General features: G+C 40.5%; 1 protein-coding gene across 1 annotated transcript in view; it reads left to right on the top strand.

Annotated features, from left to right (window-relative positions):
* The window catches only part of LOC140187771 (clathrin heavy chain 1), an 84,824-nt gene that overhangs the window by 7,936 nt on the left and 51,567 nt on the right, over window positions 1–25,321 (top strand). The window contains exons 3-4 of the mRNA XM_072243462.1: window positions 19,408–19,615; window positions 24,984–25,252. Of these exons, the coding sequence (XP_072099563.1) occupies window positions 19,408–19,615; window positions 24,984–25,252 (477 nt within the window). The remainder of the gene's footprint in view (window positions 1–19,407; window positions 19,616–24,983; window positions 25,253–25,321) is intronic.

Here is a 25,321-nt window from a genome sequence, read left to right as displayed (position 1 = left end):
AAAGTATGCCAAAGAGTGAAACGAGCTAGTCCCTGCACATATTTGTAGGATCTATTGAGACTTGATGTACCAGCACACTTGCTATAGAATATTAGATGGGCTTTGTAACTTGTATACAAATCAGTGTTGTGAGCTTGCACCCTGGTACAATGGCTGAACTGTTACATTTACTTTTTATGTAAAGAGAATGTTGTGCTAGGGCTACTGACGAACCATTCCATTTTCGGGTATGCAAAATTAAATGGTCACCTCCATAATTCAACTTGCGTCACATGAATTTTGGTAAAGACATTTGAGGGAATCTGCCACAGAGCATACAAGAGGCTAAGGTCTGGCAATATTTTGTATCTTGGATTCATGACTTGTAGATTCTACATTTAAATAGTATTAAGAAGGTGAAATGATACCAGTTTTGGTCTCTGGGCTAACTTAGCCATAAGATAGTTCATGGACACCCAAGTGCTTGAAGTAACTTGGTTAAGTTAAAATCATCTCTGATGCTTGACAAGATGTGCCCTTTGGCAGGCTTGCTTGCAGGTTGACTAGAATCTAATTGTACTTGAGATGTTGCCTGCCAGGTGAGGGAAAGCAACAATAGTGATTGGTGTATCAAATGTTGGATTGTTCCACCCCAGATTTGACATGTCCTGTCTGAAGCAAGTTGGAGCTCCAGCACCATGTCATCACTTGGTTTTCAGAATGACTGAAGCAGATTTCTTGTCTCATCAAGATGGGGGGAGGGGTGGAAGGGAAGACTCTCTTTGCACAAGATCCTGGCTCATCTACGTTCTACATTGGAGTAGGCATCTTTGGCTCCGAAAAGCTTTTGCTGCCACCCTCTGCATTCAGGTGCTCTTCCACAGGATGTAAATTATGTGGGTAAACAAGGCATGGCTGTGCAGGAGATGTGTAAGGTGGTATGTATATAAATATAGCTATTGTTGCAGACTGCTCTAGAGGCAAAGTTATTTACAAAATGCCAGCTACATTGGTTAAAGTGTGGACCGGTTAAAAGCAGAAGTTGGTAGATTCTTGAATAGTAATGACACTGAAGGTTACGGGGAGAAGGCAGGAGAATAGGGTTGAGGGGAAAGTAAATCAGCCATGAGTGAATGGTGGAACTGACTTGATGGGCCAAATGGCCTCATTTTGCTTCTTTGTCTTGAGGTCTAACACTGAACCTAATTTGTTTCTGTAAGTTGCTTTTCAAAATGGGCATAATTGACAAAGTTGGTATTTTGTGAATATTGCCCTCCGACCAATGTAGCAGTTGTGATTTAAAACTGCATAACTTTCTGAGTAACTTGAAAAGGTTGAGACCCCCACAGTATTGTGAATCTACGGTTGAGGAGACGAGGACAGCAGGTTACTTGGCGTGAAGATAAATAATTTGAATGGCTTAACAACAAACCTGTAGTTTTATAGTTCTTGTTAATCTAAATTGAAATTCCATGATATTTTGAAAACTCTCCTGAATTAAGTGTAGGCTTCTGTGTGATGTCGAGTGACTTAAATTCTATCACCAGCCAATTCCGCGTAATCCTCTTTCTGGATTTAGAAGCATCCAGTCATCGGCTTGTCAGTTACCACTGGATGGTATCCCAGATTATATTTTGCCGTTGGTCTGATAATTGGAAAGGAGGCCAAGAGCTGCATGTGCATTTGATTCTAAATTTTTATTGAATGATCTTTTGTCCATTTCTTAATCATTTGTCTTAATGTATAGAATGTCTACAGGAGCTGGATTACATTGAGTACCTGCAAGTTCACTGCGCAGTACATTGGCATGTGCTACCAGTGTGTAGTGTCATGGCATTCTTGGTTATCAGCACATGCCTCAGCTTTGGTTAGATTGCTGCAACTTGTGCATTCCACTGGAAATCCTGAGTTTTTCTTGCCACTTTTAGTATGGGTGTTTTGCTATTGGCCGGATTGCTGTCACCCGACAAAACTAACAGAAATAATTTTAAAACAGTACTGTGCCTACTGTATTACTGGGAGTTATCCTACAGCAGTCTGGAGCCATTGGTTTTTATGTATAGTGAAATAGTTTTTGTCCACTTCCCATGGGACCAAGTTGGCAAATTGCTATATTATCAGTAATCGAAATGATAATGTTTCACAGTAGAAATGTGAAACATTTTTGAAGTGCTACTTTTTAAATAGGGTAGTATAATAAAATTGAATTATGTATTTGAGTAGTCTCTTGGACCAGTGATTGATTCAAGTCATCGTTGGGTAAAGGATAGTGTTCTCTTCAATAATATGCAGTTAATGTTTTAAATATATTGAGCATTCCCAGAACTACCTGCAGTACTGAATTTCAGTCTTGTAAATTAGTATTATTTAAGTTTGTGCTGTCCAGTGGGAATGACCTGTTAATCCATTGTTTCTAGTGTTGGACTGTGAATTTGCAGAAACTCTGGGTTCTGAGATTTGAGAATGGTCTCAACTGGAATGTGGAGCTCAACTGATGATGCCTGGGGGTCTGTTGAATCTGGTTTCTTCGTGAACTGCAACTGGTGACTGGTTGGAGTCCTGATTTTTTCCCTCTCTGCCTTAACAGAGGACTGCATGTTAAGCATGTGTTTTTTGCTGGCATTGAATTTATGTACCTTGTTGAGCACAAGTTGTTTCTTGCAGAAAAAAAATGTCAACTGTGACTCCTCTCCATAGATGCTGCCTGTCTTGCTGAATTACTCCTGCGCTTTGTTACTCATGAATGGATCTGCACCTTGTGGTATTACAGGATTGGATCTATTGAATGCTTATGGCCCTGCCGGTATTTACTTGAATGTTATAGTGCTGGGTGGAGACTTGGCAAGGTTTAGAAACCCGATGAAGGGTCACGACCTGAACATTGACTTTTTTTTAGATTATGAGAACACTCAGTCCTCTTTTATTGTCATGTAGAAATGCATACATGGATTAAGAAATAATACAATGTTCCTCCAGAGTGATATCACAGAAAACAGGAAAACCAAAGGCTAACACTGACAGAACCACATAGTTATAACATATAGTTACAGCAGTGCAAAACAATACCATAATTTGATGAAGAACAGACCATGGGCACGGTAAAAAAAAAGTCTCAAGTCCCGATCGGCTCCCGAGTCCCTGATAGTAGGTGGCAAAGGGGAGAAACTCCCTGCCATAAATCTCTAGGCACTGACAACTGCCGATGCATTGGAAGCAGCTGACGCAGAGTCCGTCCATCCGAAAACTTTGAGCCTCCCTCCAGCCTCTCCGATACAGCTGCCCGAGTGCCTTCAACCTAGCCCCGGCTGCCGAAACAAAGCCAAGGATTCGGGGCCTTCTGCTCCGGAGATTCCGGTTACCATACAGTATCAGCGGCAGCGAAGTGGGCATTTCAGAAGTTTCTCCAGTTGTTCCTCCGTACTGTCACGTCTGTCTCCATCAAATCAGAATTGTGCACAGTACCCTACTTGACAGATTACAGATATTCATCACCGGAAGGGCCGCGCACGCTGTGTTGCGTCGCCATCTTCTCCTCCTCCTTTTTATTCCTCTCTTTAGCTGCTGACTGATGTGATGAGTTCTTCCAGCACTTTGTGTTATTCAAAGTTTAGAACTTTGTGTCTGGAGCTAGTAAAGGCTTCCATGGAAGGAGTAACTCTGCAGATTTGTATCTGTAATACAATTATCCTGGTTTTAAATGTTAAGTCACTTGTACACTGGGAAATTAGCTTAAATTTTTAGCAATCTATCATCTGGGTTTAGTTTCTGCAGTATTCATGTAGTGCATTCTGCTGAAGTCCCAAGCAGCGCTATCTTTCTTGTACCATAACTTAAGTCTCTTCACACTAGAGGTGGCAGAAATGGTGATTGAGATGGACACATTGGCAATGTTTAAAAGCCATCTAGCTAAATACTTGGATAGGAGAGATTTGGACGGCAATGGGTCAAACGTGGGCAGGTTGGAATAGAAGGGCCTGTTCCCATGACATATGACTGACCCAAGATGTGGTAGAGGCAGATACGTTAGGGACTTTTAAGAAACGCTTGGATAATCATAAGGCTGATTAGGAAGAAATGGAGGGCTATGATGGAGGAAAAGTTTGAATTTATCTTGCGGTATGTTAAAAGGTCAGCAGAGCATGGGCTGAAGGGTCTGTACTGCTCTGTAATGTTCTGTTTTGATGTTCTGTAGGTTATACACTCAATGGCCACTTTATTGAGTGCACCTGATTGTTAATGCAAATATCTCATCAGCCAATCATGTGGCAGCAACTCAGTGTATAAAAGTGTGCAGCATGGTTAAGAAGTTCAGTTCACACCAAACATCTGAATGGGGAAGAAATGTGTTCTATGTGACTTTGACCATGTTGGTGCCAGACTAGGTGGTTTGAGTATCTCAAACTACTGATCTCCTGGGATTTTCGCTCATGCCTTTTATAGAGAATGATGCAACAAACAAACATCCATTGCATGATAGTTTGGGTGAAAAGCCTTTAGTGAGTGAGGTCAGAGGAGAATGGCCAGATTAGATCTAGCTGACAGGAAGGTGACAGTAACTCAGATAATCGTGCATTACAAGTGGTGCAGAAGAGCATCACTGAATGTACAACATGTTGAACCTTGGATTCACGATGGCCCACAGCAGCAGAAGACCACGAACATACAGAATTGTACTCAGTGGCCTGTTTATTAGGTACCGTTTAATTAGGTACTTTGGTCTGAAATCTAGAAATAATTTTAGTAAATTAGTAACAAATAGTAGAGAAAAGATACATTGCTGAACTAGCAGGGTCAGTTTGTAACATTAAGCTCTATATGGTCATAGTAATATTTGTTTTAAAATGTGATTTTAGCATTGTAGCCTTTCTCATTGATCTGCCAGTTGAGATTCATATTGCCTTGCAGTGGCTGGCTTTGTTCTTTTGGGAACATATTTAAGGTAACTGTTGTTGATCAACCATTTCAAATTGGTACAAGTGCACAAATAGTAATTTAGCTGAACAATTTGCCTATTGTCCTTCCTGATTAAATATTGTGGCATTATGACTTGAGTGTGGGTTTAGTTTGTGCTTAGTTGGCTGGATCAGCACTTGGAAAATTAAGTTGCCATTGATATTAATGACTTACCTGGCTCAATGCCGCACTATTTTCAGCAATATTTGTGGGGGCAGGAGAAGATTCAGACAATGGCCTTTTAGTCGGCTTCTATTGAGGTATATCTGTGCAAACATCTCGGCTTGTACAATGTTAGAACTTCGGGGGGGGGTGGAGTATGAGGTTAGTTGCCCATGAAACATACCTTTGACTTTTGAGATGCAAATATTTGGGTGCAAAATCATTGATTTGGGAGTGGAGCCATTTAAAATTTGTCTTTTAAAATGCAGTCAGACTATATTGACACTAGACTATCCTTTTGTAACACAAAGTGCACCTAAAGACAGTGATGTCTTGGGCCTTGACCTGCTTTGTTGATAACATATATAACTTTATGACAGGAGTTGCAGCATTGAAGTGGGCCCCTTTCAGTTCAGTTTGTGTTGATCATAAACCATCCACTTGTTCTACTCCTGTTTCTGCAAGACATTACATAAATATTCAAGCCCCAGCTGCAACTGGTACAATTGCTTAGTCTAGTAGATTGCCCATGCAGAGTATGCATTTGGAATGAGGAGATATCTGAGCTGCTTCCTTTACTGAACTTTGAGTGAGTAGTTTCTGTCCTGTAGACACAAACTCTGATCATGAGATTTTGCTGTTTTAGTGTACTTGTGTTCAAACCTAAATCTTGCTAGGTTGTAAGACTAAAATTGAGAACAAAGCAGTTACACTGGGATCTTGGTTCCTGTTATGAATGCTGGATGCAGCAGATTTGCATCCTTTCTGGAACTTGGTATGCATTCTTTCCACTGGAATAGGTTCCAGAAAAATGTTTTTCTAGGACTTTGAGCTTTAGTAAATAGTTCAGTTCTTTAAAATCTTTGAACTTCTCCTTCAGCTTCATTTAGTTTTACTTCATTTTGTGTACTTGACAGCTTCATTTTTGTCAAGTTTTCCAAATCATTGAAGATGGTAAGACATTTGCTTAGTGCAGTGTCCTACCTTGCCACATTCTAGGAGAGGGGCTGATCTTCGCAACCAGTGGGAAATCAACTTGAAGCAACAGCCACCTGAGCCTCTGTAGTTGACTTGCAGTATGTAGACAGGACATGTTTGCCCAGTTCCAAGATGTCAACTCTATGTATGATGATGGGACTTGTGCCACCATCAGATCATGTTCTCCTCCAACCTGCCATACTGCACCTTATTAGCCCCCGTTCACAACAACACTGTCTAGCCATATTCTGGAGTTTCTTCTCATTATAGACTAACTTTGATTCCATGTGTCAAAATAGCTGTTGGTTGAACTTGAGGGAAAGTGTGTTCTTAAGGTGACTACTTTGGTCGTGGCTTTAAAAAAAAAACACCCACTAAGTTGAATAATCCTCCCCTTGCTTAGACCTCAGCTTTACAACAGTCATCTTGATGCACAGGAAAAGATGCACCCAATGTCGTCTACAGTTCTTCTTTCACTGGAAGGGTTAACAAACTAACGTCAAACCTCTCCTGGACAAATATCCCTAACACGGGTTCTAGTTGCTGTGCCAGTTACATGGGTAGATTGCATTGCTAGCGTGTGGATTAGGGTGTACAATTGTTATTTTTATACTAGTGAATTTTCCTGTTTATAATTTTTATATAATCACTTATATACATGTAATTCAGTCATTTTTTTCTAGTAATTTTTCTGTAACAGGTGTTGCACTTGAAACTGGCTATTTTGGAGATTAATTGTTATCACTGGAATGTTATCCTAAGCCTGAGCATGCGATGGTCACAACAGTTCTCTTTCTTGTTTGTTCTTGTAGCACTTAAAATAGCCATATCCACCAAGCTTGTTGCTTCATTCTTCTGAACCTCTGGACTGCAAACTCATCAGATATGACACATGCTTGATATTGAACTCCTGAAGTGGAGATTCTTCTACAACTGTTATGTGCAGTGATTTTTTTTTTGATCAGCTAGATAGTAAGACTTGAGCATGTGCTGGAAGCTTCCTTGAAATGGTAACATCTGACTCCGAACAATTCCTTGCCCATGACTCATTAAGTCATTAATTAGAATCTGTGTCCATGCATTTAATGTTGTGTGGACATGGACTGACCTGACATTGCACATTTAATGCACAAATAGTAATTCGCGATCCTGCATTTAAACAAATAAGATGGGAGTGTAATTCCAAGTTGATTCTTGCTGAGAGAACAAAAATAAGGGATGTAGACTTTGTTCCTGAGCGTATTCTGTAACTTCCTTTGGCTCAATCATGATAATAAACTGCCGGTTGCTTTGCTTGTGTCCTGAACTTGAGGACACTCAAGGCTGCTGCGCAGGTTGACTCTGTGGTTAAGAAAGCATACTGTGCGTTGGCCTTCACCATAGAAAGGGTGCAGAGGAGATTTACAAGGATGTTGCCCGGATTGGGGAACATGTCTTATGAGAATAGGTTGAGTGAACTTGGCCTCCTTTTCCTCGGAGCAACGAAGGATGTGAGGTGACCTGATAGAGGTGTATAAGATGATGAGAGGCATTGATCGTGTGGCTAGTCAGAGGCTTTTTCCCAGGGCTGAAATGGCTAGCACGAGAGGGCGCAGTTTTAAGGTGCTTGGAAGTAGGTACAGAGGAGATATTAGGGGTAAGTTTTTTTACGCAGAGAATGGTGAGTGTGTGGAATGGGCTGCCGGCGACAGTGGTGGAGGCCGATATGATGGGGTCTTTTAAGAGACTTCTGGACAGGTATATGGAACTCAGAAAAAGAGGGCTATGGGTAACTCTAGGTAATTTTTAAGGCACGGATATGTTTGGCACAGATTTGTGGGCCGAAGGGCCTGTATTGTGCTGTTGGTTTTTTATGTTTCTAATCTGATTTATGATCACTGATATTGAGTGAGATTTGTTGCTTTGCAGCACCAGTAAAATACAATACAAATTTTATTCTAAATTACAATGAAAATATATAAACAAAATAGTGTGAAAGAGCAAAACAGTGAGGTTGTCCTTATTGTCCATTCAGAAATCAGATGGCAGAAGAGAAGAGGGTATTCCTAAAATGTTGTCTTCAGGCTCCTGTGACTTCTCCATGACAGTAATGAGCATGTATTAAGGGTCCTTAATCATGATTTTTGTCACCTTGAGGCACTGCCTATTGAAGATGGCTTTGATGGGGAGGCTAGTGCTCATGACAGAGCTAGCTCAGTCTATGACCCTCTGCAGCCTCTTCAGATCCAGTACAGATGGTGATGCAACTGGTCAGAAGTCTCTCACGGAATACCTGTAGAAATTTGCTAGATTCTTAAGTTACATACCAAATCTCCTCACTCCTAATGAGATACCGCTGCTGACATCCCTTTATAATTGCAACAATGTGTTGGGTTCAGAATATATAGCATTTCCCAGGAATTTGTAACGGCTCAGCCTCTTCACTGCTGACCCTTTCAGGACAGTTGTGTTCTCCTGAAATCCACAATCAATTCCTTGATCGTACTTGAGCTATTTTATGGAATTAAGTATTCAGCAGATCACCTTAAGTTGTCTTTTCCCATATATTTTTTTTAAAGCTGCAGCACTGACCCTACTGCCTTCCTCCACTATAAGCAGTTATCAGCTTGGGTCCAAATACCATTAATATTTTTGCGCAAACTAGTTTCTCCTGCACCAACTGCAGTTGGAGTATGGAAGCTTTTACTGGTGCTGTGCAATTGTTTTAGTAAACATTGACTTGTTCATATCTGTAGTCTAAACATGACCTTGTCTCGGAGACAACTGTCCTGAGTGTAATTGCAGCATTTGCTAATTGTGATACAGATTGCCTTGCTGTAACTCTAGGACGTTATCAGGAGCTTCAGTATTTGTCTAATGTGATAATTCTTCTGGCTTATTTGTACTGAATTGCATGCCCCTTTTTAATATCTAAGTAGCTTGTCAAGGGAAGTTGCTTTTTCAGATGGAATGAGGTTGCTGAAGTTGTGCAGCCAGCTAAGCCTGCTCTGATAGAGTACAAATGCAGAATTATTTTCATTGTGTAACTTATAGGAGTGGTGCAAGGAGTAAACCTCCAAAGCAGCACTGATTTCCCATCTCTTTCGAAATAACCAGTGCATGAAAGAATTTTTGCAAGAGTCTGACTTTCAGTTTTAATCGTAACCTTGGAGTGTTCGTTAATAGTAGGTTTGAAGGTGACATGGTAGCATAATAGTGATCGAAAGGTTGGGATTCCATTCCTGCTGCTGTCTGTAAGGAGTTTGTACATTCTCCCCATAACCATGTAGGACATTCTGGTTTACTCCTGCATTCTAAAGACACATGGGTTAAGGTTAGTGAGTTGTGGGCATGCTATGTTGGTGCTGGAAGCATGACAACACTTGCTGGCTGTCCCCAGCTCATCCTTAGACTGTGGCTGTTGATGCAGGCGATGGACTTAACAATGTTTTGACATACGTGTGACAAAACTAATCTTTTAAAGAGAATGAACTGTTGTAGTACTTGGTCACTTAGAAAAGACTGTTATAATTTTGGGTGTGCACAGTAATCCAGTGTCTGAGCCAATACACCAAGTTCATCCAATTAAGTTTGTGCTTTCATATTAAGTTGGCAGAGGAAATCTTGCTTTTCTACTGATTTTGATATACATATAAAAATAAATAAACAAACAATACCCTTGAGGCAAAAATCTCAGTTCCCTTTAACTACCCGTCCTTCAAATAGACTAACAATTCTCACCTGCTAAATGCAGTGTTAAAACCTTCATTTGTAAAATATGCAATTAATACTGATATTGGCTGTTCCTACACATCACAAGAATTCAAGAAACTTGATGAAATAGTTGATTAGTGCCTTAGAAGGAGTCTGTTACAGTGCCAAGTTTTCCTCCGTGTTGGTTGCTTTGAGCAGATGCCAGTTTCTTGCCTGCATTCAGCTGGTGTCATTTGATTGTACAATGCTTGGACCTTGCTGGTGGTTTGTGCATCAGTATTCTTTTTTAAAATTGCTCGTTTAAATTTCTGCCAGTTCTTGGTTCCTTGTATGAAAGAATCTTCAAGCTGTCACCTAATTTGAATGTTGTTCTTGCTTGTCATTCTGCACTTGGGTCTTGTGTAGTTATCCTCGAGTCCTGATCTTGCCTCCTGGTTTGCATTCATCTCTTCGTATAATTCTTGGAATTTTGAGAATGTGTAACTTGAGCCTAAACGTATTGAAAACGGAACTACCAAATGCCTTTGATTTGACTGTTGCAGGCTTGTGTTCAACTCTACCTCATGCTCTGGTTGTTATAAAATTTGTGCCCAGCATTTGGGTGATTTTTGTGGTTGCTGTTTGGATGCCAAGTGCTGATAGCATCACTTGGAAACATCAGCAGCAGATGTGCAAAGTTATTTGGAGTAGAGACCTGAGTATTTAAAAAGCTTCACTATGGTGCCACCAAACAACTTTTTTTTTACACAAATAGTGAATTACCACGATCACTGCATATGCCAAACTTGAAATGGGTTTCATTTAAAAAAAACTTTTCTCAGTCTTTCTTGCCCAAGATTACATGTATTCTAGGAGTCCTGGCAAGATTGACTAAATTGCTTCCTGTAGAGTTTGTGTTATAAGCCTTTCCTAAAGAGTCCCCTATTCTAAATTACTTGCTCTAGGCCAAGGTTTGTCAAAGTACCTGATCATAGTTATTTGATAGCAGAGGACTAAACTTCAAAGCCCGTGTTTAAATAAACAAGGCTGTTGCACACTTAATTGATAGAGCTCTGACCTGTCTGCCATTGGGGAAACTGGAATTTTAGTCAAAGCTGTGTTTAGATCTAAAACTACAGCTTTGTCTGCAACATTAAGTTATCCAGAGTGTAGCTGCTTGGTTCATGTAATTCCATGAAACTAGATAGATCAACATTGAAATTTGGTTGTTTAGCAAAATTTAAGCAGCTTGATCTTGTGACTAGGGTAGGTCTTACACAGTGAAGAGTAGGGCACTGAGGAATGTGGTAGAATGAAGGGATCTGGGAATACAGTCCATAATTCATTGGAAGTGGTGGCACAAGTAGGGCTGTAAAGAAAGCTTTTGGCACATTGACCTTCATAAATTAAAGATGTGAGTACAGGAGATGATGTAATGTTGAAGTTTCAAAGGTACATTTAATGTCAGAAATGTATACAATATACACTGAAATTCTTTCTTCACAACCATCCATGAAAACAGGAGTGCCCCAAAGAATGAATGTTAAATGTTAGAACCCAAAGCTTCCCCCTCCCACGCATAAGCAGCAGTAAAGCAACGATTATTCCCTCCCCATCTGTTTAAAAAAAACCTCAACGCTCCCCACCGAGCACTCAAGCGTGCAGCGAAGCATCAATAAAGACAGACTTGCAGTACCTCAAAGACTACTTGTTCACGTGGTAATTTGACATACTACAGGCTCTCTCCCTCCCTGGTAAGGGAAAAAGAGATGTCCCCATTTCACAGTGAGGGGGAGACATAACAAACAACTCACCAACTTGCATTGTTAAAAGTATGTTACGTCGCCTTTTCCGAGCTCTGTGCCCAAAGAACTCGGGTCTCGGGGCATGCAGCTAGCAGCTGCTTTTGATCTTCCGTGTACTCCCATGACACCAGATGGCGGCACCGACCCCAAGTCTGCCCGTCTCCAGAGCCACAAAATCCCAAAAACCCGAAGGCGCGCTAGTCTTCTAGGCCACGTCCTCGCTATATCGAATAGCACCAGTCATGAGACCGAGAGTGGATCCCATTCCCGCAAAGAACCGAAGTCAGCGTGTAACTCTAGGTCAGGGTCTTCAAAAGAACCCTGAAAGGGAAAAAAATAGAGATATTAAAGATAGAAATAGAGCTTTTTCTGAAGATGTTAGCAAAGGAGTCACTGTTAGGTGCCATCATCTCCTTAGTGTAAGTCGTATAAGATGGGTGAAGCCTAATTTGGTGTACTAATTTGGAGTACTGTTTGCCGTTTTAGTCACCTACCTACAGGAAAGATGTTCAGAGAAAATTTACAAGTATGTTGCCAGATCTGGAGGGCCTGGGCTACAAGGAATAGGTTAAACTCTTTGAACGTAGAAGATTGAGAGGAAATTTGAGAGGTATACTAAATTAGGAGGTATACAGGTTAAATACAAGCGTTTTCCACCGAGGCTAGGTGAGACTACAACCAGCTGTCACGGGTTAAGGGTGAAAAGTTTAAGAGGAGCATGAAGGGAAACTTTGCTCAAAGTGTTGTGAGTGTGGAATGAGCTGCCAGTGCAAATGGCACATGCGAGCTCTATTTCAATGTTCAAGTTTGGTAGGGGTATGGTCTCGGTGCAGGTCGATGGGATTAGGCAGGTTTCAGCATGAACTAAGTAGGATGAAGGGCCTGTTTCTGTGTACTTTTTGTCTCAACCATTGAATGAGAACGAGGAATTATAACATCTGTTTATTTTTGCTGTGAGGAGAATGAAAAGCAGCAAGATACATCACCTTACCATAAGTGAATACATGTAGCTTGAAACATTGTCTGTTATTAATTGCCTGCATTTAATTTGAGAACTAACAATTTAATTGAGAGGTGAGTGTGGTTTAATACACATCCAGACTGGTGATCTTGCACAATATATTCAGCAGTGGCTGAATAGTCTGACTACCACGAACTGTAGGAAGGTCGTGTTTTGTGGCCAGTGTTTGGGTAGACACACCTTGAATGCCATTCCTTGTACTTAAAGATTTTTCCCTTCCTAAGCAAGGAACTAAGAAAGAAAGCAGTTTTATAAAGGCCGTTTTATACCTCTGTACTTCATGCCTTTTAAGCCCTTTTTCACCAATGAGCTTTTTAAAAGTGAAGCAACACACACAAAATGCTGGAGGAACTCACCAGGCCAGGCAGCATATATGGGAAAGAGTGCAGTCAACATTTCAGACAGAGACTCTTCATCGGGTCTGGAGGGAAAAAAAGATGAGTAAGCATAGGAAAGTGGGGGGGGGAGGAAATACGAGGTGATGGGTGAAACCAGGAGGTGGGGGGAGTGGTGAAGTAAAGAGCTGGGAAATTGGTGAAAGAAATACAGGGCTGGAAAGTGGAATGCGATGGGAGAGGACAGAAGGCCATAGAAGACAAAAGGTGGAGCACCAGAGGGAGGTGGACAAGTAAGGGGATATGGTGGGTAGGGGGGGGGGCCAAGAAATCGATGTTCAAGGTGTTGCTCCTCCAACCTAAGTGTGGCCTCGTAGCAGTAGAGGAGGCCATGGACTGGGAAGTGGAATTCAAGTCGGTGGCTGATGGGAGATCCGGCTTTTTCTGGTGGACGGTGGAGTGGTCTCCCAATCTATGTCTGATCTCACTGAAATACAGGAGGCCACACAGGGAGCACTAGATACAGTAGATGACCCCAACAGACTTGCAGGTGAAGTGTCACCTCACTTGGAAGGGCTGTTTTGGGGCCCTGAATGGTAGTGAGAAAGGAGATGTTGGGCCATCTTCAACAGGATCCCACCAAGCACATCCTTTCCTCTTCCCCCACTTTGGTTTCTGCAGGGATTGCTCCTTGTGCAACTCCCTTGTCCATTCGTCCCTCCCCACTAATTTCCCTTCTGGCACTATCCTTACAAGCAGGACAAGTGCTAAACCTTCTCCTACATGGCCTACTGACCTTTCCTAACAGGTTCCCCCTTCTCCAGTCCTTTTTCTTTCAGCAATCAATTTGCCAGCTCTTTACTTCACCCCTCTCCCACCCCCCACTGGTTTCACCTATCACCTTGTTGCTTCCACCCCTCCCCCACCACCTCACTCTGACTCCTCATCATTTTTTTTCCCTCCAGTCCTGATCAAGGATTCAGTCCGAAATATTGACTGTACTCTCGTAGATACTGCCTGGCCTGTTTGCGTGTTGCTTGGATTTCCAGCATCTTCAGATTTTTCTTTCGTTTTGAAAAATGAAAATGTTTTGTTTGTGTTGGGGGGGGGGGAGGTTCCTTTGAACTTGCCAAAACAAATACAGGGTAATTACAGAAATTTTTCCCTTTCAGTTGAAATGGGAAATTCATTGCCAAAAATGGGGGTTGATTGGTTAAAAGTAAAGTTCATTGTCAAACACATGAGTACATGTATACTCAGGTGCAATGGGAAAAACTTGCCATTGCATCAGAGGCACATAATGTCAGCAAAGTTGCCAGAATACAGGCAGTTCTTGTGTTAGAGCAGTTTGGGTAACAGATGCAACCTTAGAATTTGCAAATCAGAGCAGCAGAGTAAAATGGATCCCTGTGTCACACTTTTGGCTCATTTTATGGCTTGTGTGCAGCTGATTCACAACAAGGATAATTGTGATGTAGATGTTTTTTTTTGGAACCACCCCCATAATGCAGCAGGTGCCTGTACATTTCAAATTATAGTTGATTACTATGCGGCAGGGATTGTACCAGTGTAAGAGTAGGATACTGGTGAGAAATCACTAATGGTCTTGAATGGTAGAGCAGGTATGAAGGGCTGAAAGAAACACCACATCCACAGTGGATTCAGATTAATGGGGACACGTAGGGATCAGTACATTTTGGCCCAATTAAGTGGCTGTCCCAATCAATTTAAGTTTCATGGAAATAGTTAAAAGGCTATTTTAAAAAGCTGAGTAAAAATTTAGTATTTAAAATAAATACAGAACAAATTAAAAACCTGCCAATACTATAAAACTGTATTAGTTCCTAATAGTTATTGACAGAGAAATTCATTCAGTGTATGCTGTCATGTTCTTCACAATCAGCACAGACACCTAGTGCAGATAATGGACTGCCTTCATACAATGCTGCCAGTGATTGCATCCCCAATCTTTTTCATTTAACATTCAAGATGATTGTCAATACCTTCATTCTTTATTGATCGTGTGGATATGCAGAGGCTTTTTCCTAGGGCTGAAATAGCTAACACAAGAGGGCACAGTTTTAAGGTGCTTGGAAGTAGGTACAGAAGGGATGTCATAATTTTTTTATACAGAAGAGTGGTGATTGCGTGGAATGGGCTGCTGGCGACGGTGGTGGAGGTGGATACAGTAGGGTCTTTTAAGAGGCTGCTGCATAGGTACATGGAGCTTAGAAAAATAGAGGGCTATGGGTAACCCTAGGTAATTTCTAAAGTAAGTACATGTTTGACACAGCATTGTGGGCCAAAGGGCCTGTATTGTGCTGTAGGTTCTCTATGTTTATAGTTCCTAACTTTAAGTAGTGAAATAGTTTTCACCAAGTATCCAGGACATCTTTAAGGAGTGGTTTTAAGGACCTCCAGCACTCAAGTCATGCCCTTTTCTCACTGTTTACCATCAGGTAGGAGGTACAGAAGCCTGAAGGCACACACTCAGCGATTCAGGAACAGCTTCTTCCCCTCTGCCAACCGATTCCTAAATGGACATTGAGGCTTTGGACACTGCCTCACTTTTTTTTAAATATACAGTATTTCTGTTTTTGCATGTTTTTAAAATCTATTCAATATATGTAATTGATTTACTTGTCTATTTATTATTATTATTTTATTTTATTATTTTTTCCCTCTGCTAGACTATGTATTGCATTGAACTTCTGCTAAGTTAACAAATTGCACGTCACATGCTGGTGGTAATAAATCTGATTCTGATTTCATTTTTACTCCATTTCTGGTATTTCCAAGCCTGAATGCTTGAAACTGTGGTGAGCAAAAAAATTCTGAATTACCTTGCTGCTTATTTCTTGCCAACAATCAGTGGCAACAATCACTTTTGAACAAAAGCACACACAACCGATGTGCTGTTTTAAAAACTGTATACTGTAAGCGTGGTTCACTCTATCGGCCACGCAAGTGCTCATGATTGATGCTAGTTAGAAACTGTTGCAACGTTCTTTTGTCCCAGTTAAGCAGCATAGTGTCCTAAGTAAACATAGAGAATCCTGGTTATTTTGTCAATTAGTTTTTGTTCTTTAAGAGTTGTCCCAAATAAGCGGCTGCCCCAATTTAACTGGAATCCACTATATTATAAAACTTGAACAGTGCAGGATGCTGGTGGTTTGGCTTTGATAGTTGAAGGATGAAGTTACTAGTTCTCCATTTTTAAACAGTGTCATTGTTTAATTATTCAGCCATCCTAATGTAACCCATGGCTGCCTTTGGGTGAATACTAGTTGATGTTGGGCCTTGTATCCAGTATGTCACAGTGACCCATTGCAGCTGATGAATGAAAAGCCCTTGAATCTGAGCATGTGATTTTTGTGGCGTTACATAATGGGTACCCATGGGCTTTCAGCTAATCTGATGCAGTTACAATGACTGGGTTTGCTTGAACCCAAGTAAGCTGAGGAGTAGCTACAGAAGACTACTTGTACCCTTCTGATGGATCTCCTTTTGGATCAAGATTTTTGCAATTAAAGCTTACCTGTATTTGTCACATGTACATCAAAGCATTCAATGAAATGTATTGTTAAACATTAAATCAAATTGTGCATCTGAAACATTAGGTATACTGAAGAATCTAAAGTAGTGATTGCAAAATTTTTCTTAATTATTGCTTCATCCCCTTGGTCTCGGATCTCAGCTCTGCTGACCAAGTATTAAATGAGTTAAAGATCCTTCTGCTTGTAGTCTGGGATTCTGGTCTGGTTGTGATGTAGTCCAACTTTGTGGAATCTTATGCATTGCTTCATCTTGAGGCTCTTCTAGTTGCTGCCTGTATTGACAATTTTGAATATGCCGCTGAGAGTGGAACTTGTTCACTCTGGATTTCGATGCAGGATACTCTTCACTGGAAAGTGGCCCTGGTTGTTTGGTATAGACCTAGTCTGACTAACTCTGGTTCAAACCCACCTCAGATGTGTGGAAGTCCATTATTCCTAATGGAGGGTACACTATTGGTGTTGGTTTTGAGTAGGCCTTGTCCTTTGGGTGAACAAGAACGAAACATACAGTTCTTCAGTGATTTAGGATATAGAACACAGAACAGTACGAAATAGACTTTTTGGCCCATAATGTTGTGGCAGCCATTAATTAATATTTTTTTTAGCTGATTTTGTTCCTCAACGTCTGGTCTTTGACATCTGGGACACAACATTGATGGTCATTTTTATTTGCACTGTGGAACATAGACTGTATTACAAACTTGCATTCTTGTATTCTTATGTCATTAAATTTCTGACATTCTGCAATTATTTCCTGCCATCAGCTGTGCTAGTTAGGATGTCTTCGTTCATGTGCTTGTAATTCTGTTAGCTTTGGACACTGCCAAAGGTTATTATCTACTTTTAAGCAGAAAATCTTGGAGCCCAGTAATCTGATCTGAAGAGAATGTAGGTAAGTATTGATCACTAATTTTTGTTCCAAATTCTAGATGTTGTGGTACATAACATCCTGAGGTGAGAAGTAAAGCTAAACATAAATTTTAAATTGAACCATTATGGGCAATGTTTTAATCTCTCCTGGATTTTTACAAGTGTTGAACTTGCAAATGAGGAATAGCAATTGTGGTGAGCTTGGTCTTATTAAAACCTTGTTCATTGCAAGTTTTAAATGAAGGCAATTTAATTCTTTGGCTTTCTCTTTTTTTTAAAGCAAGAATTCTGTCCACTTCTGCATAGCCAAAGAAAATGCAGTTACAAAATCGTGAACTATCAGTCACCCCACCTCCCTAATCAGAGCCTTCCCATCATAGTTTTTTCACTTGCTGCTTGGCTAGATTGTGTACAGTGTATCATTCCCGCTTTATCATCTGCCAGCAGGATGAGTTGTAATGCCAATTAAAATTGGTAGTTCAAATTTTAGCAGCAAATTTTGACAATCTTGACCATTTTTTCTACTATATTTCAACATTTGTTCCCAGTTCCCTTTGTCTAGTCTGATTATCTTTTTTTAAAGAACTAATTCTTCCCGTTTCTGGTGAGTGTGGATTCATGGGGACTTTTACCTTTGTATGTTATGTTGCTTTCTGGGCCTCTGTACCTTGCTGTGCAACTGGATTCTTGATTCCCCCCCCCCCGCCCCTTGGGAGAACAGAGCCAATGGAGACAGCTTTAACTAGTTGCATCAGCATCTGATGTGGACGTACAAGATCAGAAAATAAGTTGTGGAAAGTTGCAAGTTCAGCCAGCACCAGCCACCCCAGCATCCTGGACATCTTTAAAAGTTATTGCCTCTAAAAGGCAGTATCTATCATTATGGACCCCCATTACCCAGGACATGCTCTCTTCTCACTGCTGCCATCAAGGAGGTGGTTCAGGAGCTTGAAGATGACTCAACATTTTAGGAACAGCACTTCCCATGTACACCACCTCCCTTCCTTTTTAATGCTTCCTTTTTGCATTACTTAATTTGTATCTTACTGTAATTTAGTTTTTATATATTGCATTGTACTGCTGCAAAACAAATTTCACGACATTTACCAGTGATATTAAAGCTGATTCTTTGTCATTTTACTCGTTGGTAAATTGGCTTATTGTCACATTTACTGAAGTATAGTGAGAAACTGTTTTGCATGCCATCTATATAGATCATTTCTTCACCCAGTGCATTGCGGTATTAAAAAGGAAAACTAACAGAATAGAGTTTCATTTGGACAGTTTAAGGTAAATTCAGGTAGAGTTCATCTTGCTGTACTAAACAGTGTGATAGAAACTGTCCTTGAGCCTGCTGGGATGTGATTTCAGGCTTTTGTATCTGTTTTTGGGGAGAGGTTAGAGTATATCTGGGCTGGGTGGAGTTTCAGTTCATGCTGGCTGCTTTATCACGGCAGCAAAGTGTAGATAGAGTCCATGGAGGGGAGGTTGGTTTTAGTGATGAGCTGAGCTGTCTCCATAAGTCTCTGCAGTTTCTTGGAATCGCAGGCAGAGCAAGTACCAAGCCACGAGCCATCCAGATAAGATGGCGGCGTATAAATTGTTGTCCTCCTGAGGAAATGGAGGTGCTGGTGTGCTTTCTTGCAATGGTGTCTACATGGCTGGACTGGCTGTTGATGTTCAGTCTTAAGAACCTGAAATTCTCAACTCTCTTGAACTCAGCATTGTTGATGTACACAGAGACATGTACACCATCCATTCTCTCCTCCTTCCCCACCCCCCCCTTCCTGTCCAGTTCTTGTTTTGCTAACAGTGAGGGAAAGTTTGTTGTGATGACACCATGTCACTAGGCTTTCTGTCACCTTCCTGTACTCTGCATCTTATTTGGGATTTTGCCCACTGGAGTGTTGTCAGTACTTGTCAAAACGCCAGGTTGTTAGTGTATGTAGGGTAAATGCTGGCTAATAATTTAATCCTGCTTCTATTTGGTGCATCAGGGTGAAATGTTAACATTTTTCTTACCTTTGTTCATAAATGTATTGAACATTGACTCATTGATGCTCTTCTGGTTTCAGCTCCAAAATCTGGGCATTAATCCTGCTAATATTGGATTCAGCACCCTGACTATGGAATCAGATAAGTTCATCTGTATTCGAGAAAAAGTTGGTGAGCAAGCCCAGGTGGTTATCATTGACATGAATGAGCCCAACAATCCCATTCGCCGTCCAATCTCAGCCGATAGTGCCATCATGAACCCAGCCAGCAAGGTTATTGCATTAAAAGGTAAGATTTCCATTCCCATTCTGATATGCATTTTAATTCCACATCTCATTCCCATTCTGATATCCATTTTAATTCCATGTCCCATTCCCGTTCTGATATGTCTATCCACGGTCTCCTCTGCTGTCAAGATGAAGCCACACTCAGGTTGGAGGAATAACACCTTGTATTCCGTCTGCGTAGCCTCCAATCTAATGGCATGAACATTGACTTCTCTAACTTCCGTTAATGCCCCACATCCCCTTCGTACCCTGTCCCTTATTTATTTATTATTATTTTTTTTTCTCCCTCTGTCCCTCTCACTCACCCATCCTCTGGGCTCCCCTCCCCCCTTTCTTTCTCCCTGGGCCTCCCGTCCCATGATCCTCTCCCTTCTCCAGCCTCGTATCCCTTTTGCCAATCAACTTTCCAGCTCTTAGCTCCATCCCTCCCCTCCTGTCTTCTCCTATCATTTCAGATCTCCCCCTCCCCAGTTTCAAATCTTACTATCTCTTCTTTCAGTTAGTCCTGACAAAGGGTCTCGGCCCGAAACGTTGACTGTACTACTTCCTATAGATGCTGCCTGGTCTGCTGTGTTCACCAGCATTTTTTATGTGTGTTGCTAAGATTTTTATTTTCTGTGGCCTGATTTGGTCTCCCTAATGATACCTGTATCAGTATTGATTGTTGGGCCAAGACCGTTTACAGATTTGGTCTTTAACTACAAGTTTGCACCATCAATCATGTCACTGCTTTAGCAATTTCCTGCAAATGTACTTGTGAACAAAAACTGTTGGCAATGCAGCTTAATTTTCCATCCCATTCTGACCCATCTGTTTGTGGCACTGTGTTGTTTTGAAGCCTAAGGAGCACCTGAATTGGACCTTATTTTCCATACGAGTATGTTACAGCCTTTCTGGCCCTCTCCAATATTAAAAAAAAATGTTGGGGTATTTTCCAATCAGAGCTGAGTTCTGCAAGTCATGCATCTTGTACTGACTCTCCTTTGCCATTATCTTGATCTCCCTTAACTGAACCCCCCCCCTCCCCTCTTGTTAACCCAAGAACTAAGTGATTATAACACTCATCCCCATTGTAACCCTGGCCTATTCCTGTTATTCTTTGTCTTGTCCATTCTCTCCTCACCATCTCCACTATCAATTCTGGCATCTTCTGTAAGGAATTTCTGCATGTCCTCCCTGTGGAATGTGCCGGTTTTCTCTGGGTCTTGCAATTTTCTCCTGTGGTCCAAAGATGTTCCAGATAGGTTAATTGGTTGTTGTAAATTGGCTTGTTATTAGCTTGGGGTTAAATTGGGTTGTTGGGTTGTTGGGTTGCTGGATAGCGCAGCTCGAAGAACCAAAAGGGCCTTTTCTGCGCTGTATCTAAATAAATAAATCACTGCCTCTCCAGCTTTATTTTCTAGTGATCCAATATCCACTCTCATCTCTTTTAACCTGTCCTTAAGATCAATCTAACCCTTCCCTCTCCATAACCCTCTATTTCTCTTTCATCCATGTACCTATGTGAATGTCTCTAATGTATTTGCCTTTGCCACCACCCATGGCAATGGGTTCTATACACCCATCACTATCTTTAATAAGACGTATCTCTGACATACCAACAGACTTTCTTCCAGTCACAATAAAATTATTCCCCTTTGTATTCCCCTTTTGCCCTGGGCTACATGATCTATGCCTCTTGTAGACATCTATCAAGCCATCTCTCACCCCCCTTTTCTCCAAAGAGAAAAGCCCTGGCTCGTTTATCCTCTCCAAATAAGGCAAGCTCTCTAGTCCAGCTAGGACTCTGGTAAATCTCTTCTACACCCTCTAAAGCTTCCATATCTTCACAATGAGGTGGTCAGAACTGAACATAATACTCCAGGAGTGATCTAACCAGAGTTCTGTAATGTGTTCCTAAAGTCCATAAGGTTTGTAATGCAAGAACTGAGGTTTAACCCGTAAGATGACTTTTCCTTCAGTTAATTGTAGAATGATGCATTGCACCACTAACTGTAATTCAGAACTGGTTTTGATTGCTTTTTGGTTAACTTTTAAGCTAATGTGAGCCATTCTGAATTTAAACTGGAATCTAAATAACTGTTTGAATATTTTGGCTATTCAACATTATTAGTTTTCAACTTGATGTATCTTGTCAAGTAAGCATCTAGTCATTATTGTGTCTAGTCATTTGGCCACTCTGGATGAGAGTAATATAATTGGCTGCTAATCCAATCGGTGTAAATCTTGAGCTTCCTGAAGGAAATTTCAAAGGAAATTTATGAAAGTATGTTAACATGTACTACGTTGAGATTCTTGCAGGCATATACAGGAAAAATACAATTTATAGAACTTCATATACATTAACAAACACCAATATTCAAACTCAGACAAACTGTAAATAAAAATAATACTGAGAACATGAGTTGTAAAGAGTCCTTGAAAGTGGCTATTAACTTTCTGTGTTTGGTTTCTTGGTCTCAAGCTAGTTAACAGGAACCTATAATTGAGAGCTTGTTTTGCATTGCTTAATTGCAAACCAGTTTCTTTTGACTTTAACTTTGGTTAAAATTGTCCAAGCTTTATCTTGTATTGCAGGCCCTTCACTTCGTACTTTCCTCACTGTCAACATCATTTAAAAAGGCACAAAATTGAGCTTCCCAAGATTAGTTGTAACTTGTTTATGAATTGGCTTTAGATGGAAATAGTGCTATACACATCTGTTAGCCTGACATTTATTTGGGTTTGGTTTTATTATTTTTTTAAAAAAAAGAATGAAGAGTCCAAGCAAGGAGCCTTTTGGGGATGGTGCATCAGTTGCTCTACACTTCTAGTTCTTCAAAACCTTGGGTAGATTGTGAAACCAAAATTATTTCTGATTACCTGGCTACTTTAGTGCGGTCTTGCCTGATGCTAGCCCCCTAGGCCTGAGTCGATGTCCTAGTAGTTTAGTGCAGTTTAAACCAATTTGCTCAAAATTCCCTGTTCCTATTCAACATGGCAACCTGGTAAAATGTCTAACTCATAGTAAGTTTTGTATGTCTAGATTTCAGTGGTTTGTCCTGCTGCAGAAGTTCAGTTGTATGTTAATACAGTGACACTATTTAAATATCTGTCACTCTAGTATGTTACAGAGTACACTGCAGCATTGGGATGTGAACTGGAGAGGTGTGCATCACGCAGACATTAAGATCAGCAATGCTTGTGCTATACGCAAATCCTTAAGTTTGAAATTGGATCTGCCATGCCTGAGATGCAGGTGTTAGTAACATGTGTTTAAGAATGAAATGCAACTAACTATAACCTTTTTAATGTTATCTGAAATTAAGGAACAATTTATTTGGTTTTTAACTTTTTGGTTGAACTTAAATATTCAAATTAAGACCAGCTTTAAAAATCATTATTTCCTCTAATTTCTTCTAGCAACTCCTTCTCTCCGCCCCCCCCCCCCAAACCCTAGTAATTATTTTCAGTAATTTTCTTGCTCCCTTTCTACTCACCTGCCCATCACCTCTCTGGTGACCCTCCTTCCCTTTCTCCCATGGTCCATTCTCATCTCCTTTCAGATTCCTCCTTCAGTCTTTCAGCTCTTCCCCCCCTTTCCCCTCCAGCTTCTCCACTTTGTCTTTTTCTCCCCCCCACCTTTTTCTGTCTTTGTTCCCTCTTTCCAGTTCTGATGAAGGGTTTCTACTGGAAATGCTGTTTATTTCCCTTGTAGATGCTGCCTGACCGGCTGAGTTCCTCTAGTATTTTGTATGTTGCTCTTAAAATCCATCATTTTGTGCAGAATATTTCATGCTGACTTTCTGCAGGGAGTCAAGGTTTGGAAATTGGAACTACTGTCTGCTCACTTAACAGTACAATTGTGGAAGCTATAGTTGTGGCACACACTTGAAACACTAGGAGGATACAGATGATATGTGCACCATATAGTTCATTCAGATCTTCAGCTAGCTTTTTATGATGCCTAGTATCTGGTTTTTTACTGATTCAATTACTTTTTCTTTACTGCTTACTTTGTATAAGTAGATGGTGAGTTTTTAAAAAAATATATTAAACTCCGGTTACTGGTCCCGTTTGTAAATATATAACTTCCTTATTAGATCCTGACCAACTTCACATTTCAGAACTGAGATTCTGAAATGTAGTACTCGCGTCGCAAAAGTTGGAAGCTCTGAACTTCTGCTTCAAAAGTGACCAGTCTGGACTTGCATTTGTAGTTTGAACATGTCTTTTACACTTTAGCATAATGAATGGATTAGCTTAGCCTTGGCCAACTGCAGTTTGAATCTCCCTCTTTGCAGCTATGTAAAGCTGGAGAACTTGAATTAATTGAGTAAAATGCACATTTTTAAAAAAAAAAAGTAAACACTTTGGGTAAGATTTTAGAAAAAAATTGGTTGTATTGGGAATGGGTGGCCAGAATTAATTTTAATTTCAAAGTTTTTGGAGCTCACCAGTGTGACTTCAGGGCATTTTTTATGAAGTCAGAATTCTAAAATGTAAGTGCATAAATGCAATTTGCACTTTATGAACTGGACCAGAATGGAGCTTTTAAGTCTAAATTTTGCATCTTGATTGGCAGTGTTGTGTATCACTGAATATTTGGGATGGGAACAAACAAAATTGGGAGTTTCCCTCCTATTTAGCCATTAATGTGTTTGTAGAACTGGGAAGAAGTTCTAATAGCCTTTTGACCACAATTGGGTAAATGTAGTTTTTTATGTAATCAATTTATCTTCAATTGCTAAATGGTCTACTAGTGAAGATCAAAACTTGTCTGGTGTTTTGGATTCTGAATGGGTGAGTGGAATTCCTAATTAGTGTTGAATTGTGGGTGAGTTTTGGGTCATTTTACTTCAAAGTGATTCAGGATTCTGGGAATGTATGGTTATTCTGATCTTGTAAACCTTGGTCCATGTCTCTTTTTTTAAAAGTAGAAAAACTGTAGCATCGTTGCAAGTGCTGGTTGTAGATGTTCCCATCCTTGAGTGGTGTGGTTTGTTCTAGAAATGCATACAGATGAATGTCTGCCTGGTTTAGGCCTGTCACCATTCACATGTAATGCAATCTTGTAAAAGGTGCATCTTTTTACAATAAATAGTACATTGCTCAATACCTTTATTTCACACCTCTGTTATAAAGCTTCTTTCAAAGATGACGAGTCAGTCCTGGAGATTCTTCACTTAAACTGCTCACCAATTTGAAAACTAAAATTTATCATTCCACATCCTTTAGTTTAAGAATGTGCAGCTGACCTAATGGTAACAAATTGTGGCATTAAATTAAGTCCAGAAGGGGGATGTGGAGAGCAGAATAAAGATGGTTGAGCAATTTGGCAGTATCTTTGGCAGTGACTTTGGATTAATGAATCATTCAAATTCCTACAGCTGGCAAAACATTGCAAATATTTAACATTGAAATGAAAAGTAAAATGAAGGCTCACACGATGGTGGACGATGTCACTTTCTGGAAGTGGATCTCTCTGAACACAATTGCCCTGGTGACTGACACTGCTGTCTATCACTGGAGTATGGAGGGGGAGTCTCAGCCAATGAAGGTCTTTGACAGGCACTCCAGTCTAGCAGGCTGCCAGATCATCAATTATCGGACTGATGCCAAGCAGAAGTGGCTACTGCTTATTGGTATATCTGCTCAGGTATGCTCTTTTTTTTTAATTAACCAGATACTCATACTTTTTGTCCTGTATGGGCATAATTATTTCCAT

The sequence above is a fragment of the Mobula birostris genome, chromosome 25 (assembly GCF_030028105.1).
Source record: "Mobula birostris isolate sMobBir1 chromosome 25, sMobBir1.hap1, whole genome shotgun sequence".
Taxonomy (NCBI): Eukaryota; Metazoa; Chordata; class Chondrichthyes; order Myliobatiformes; family Myliobatidae; genus Mobula; species Mobula birostris.
Note: the sequence above shows the minus strand (reverse complement) of the source record. Positions and strands in the feature narration are given on the sequence as shown.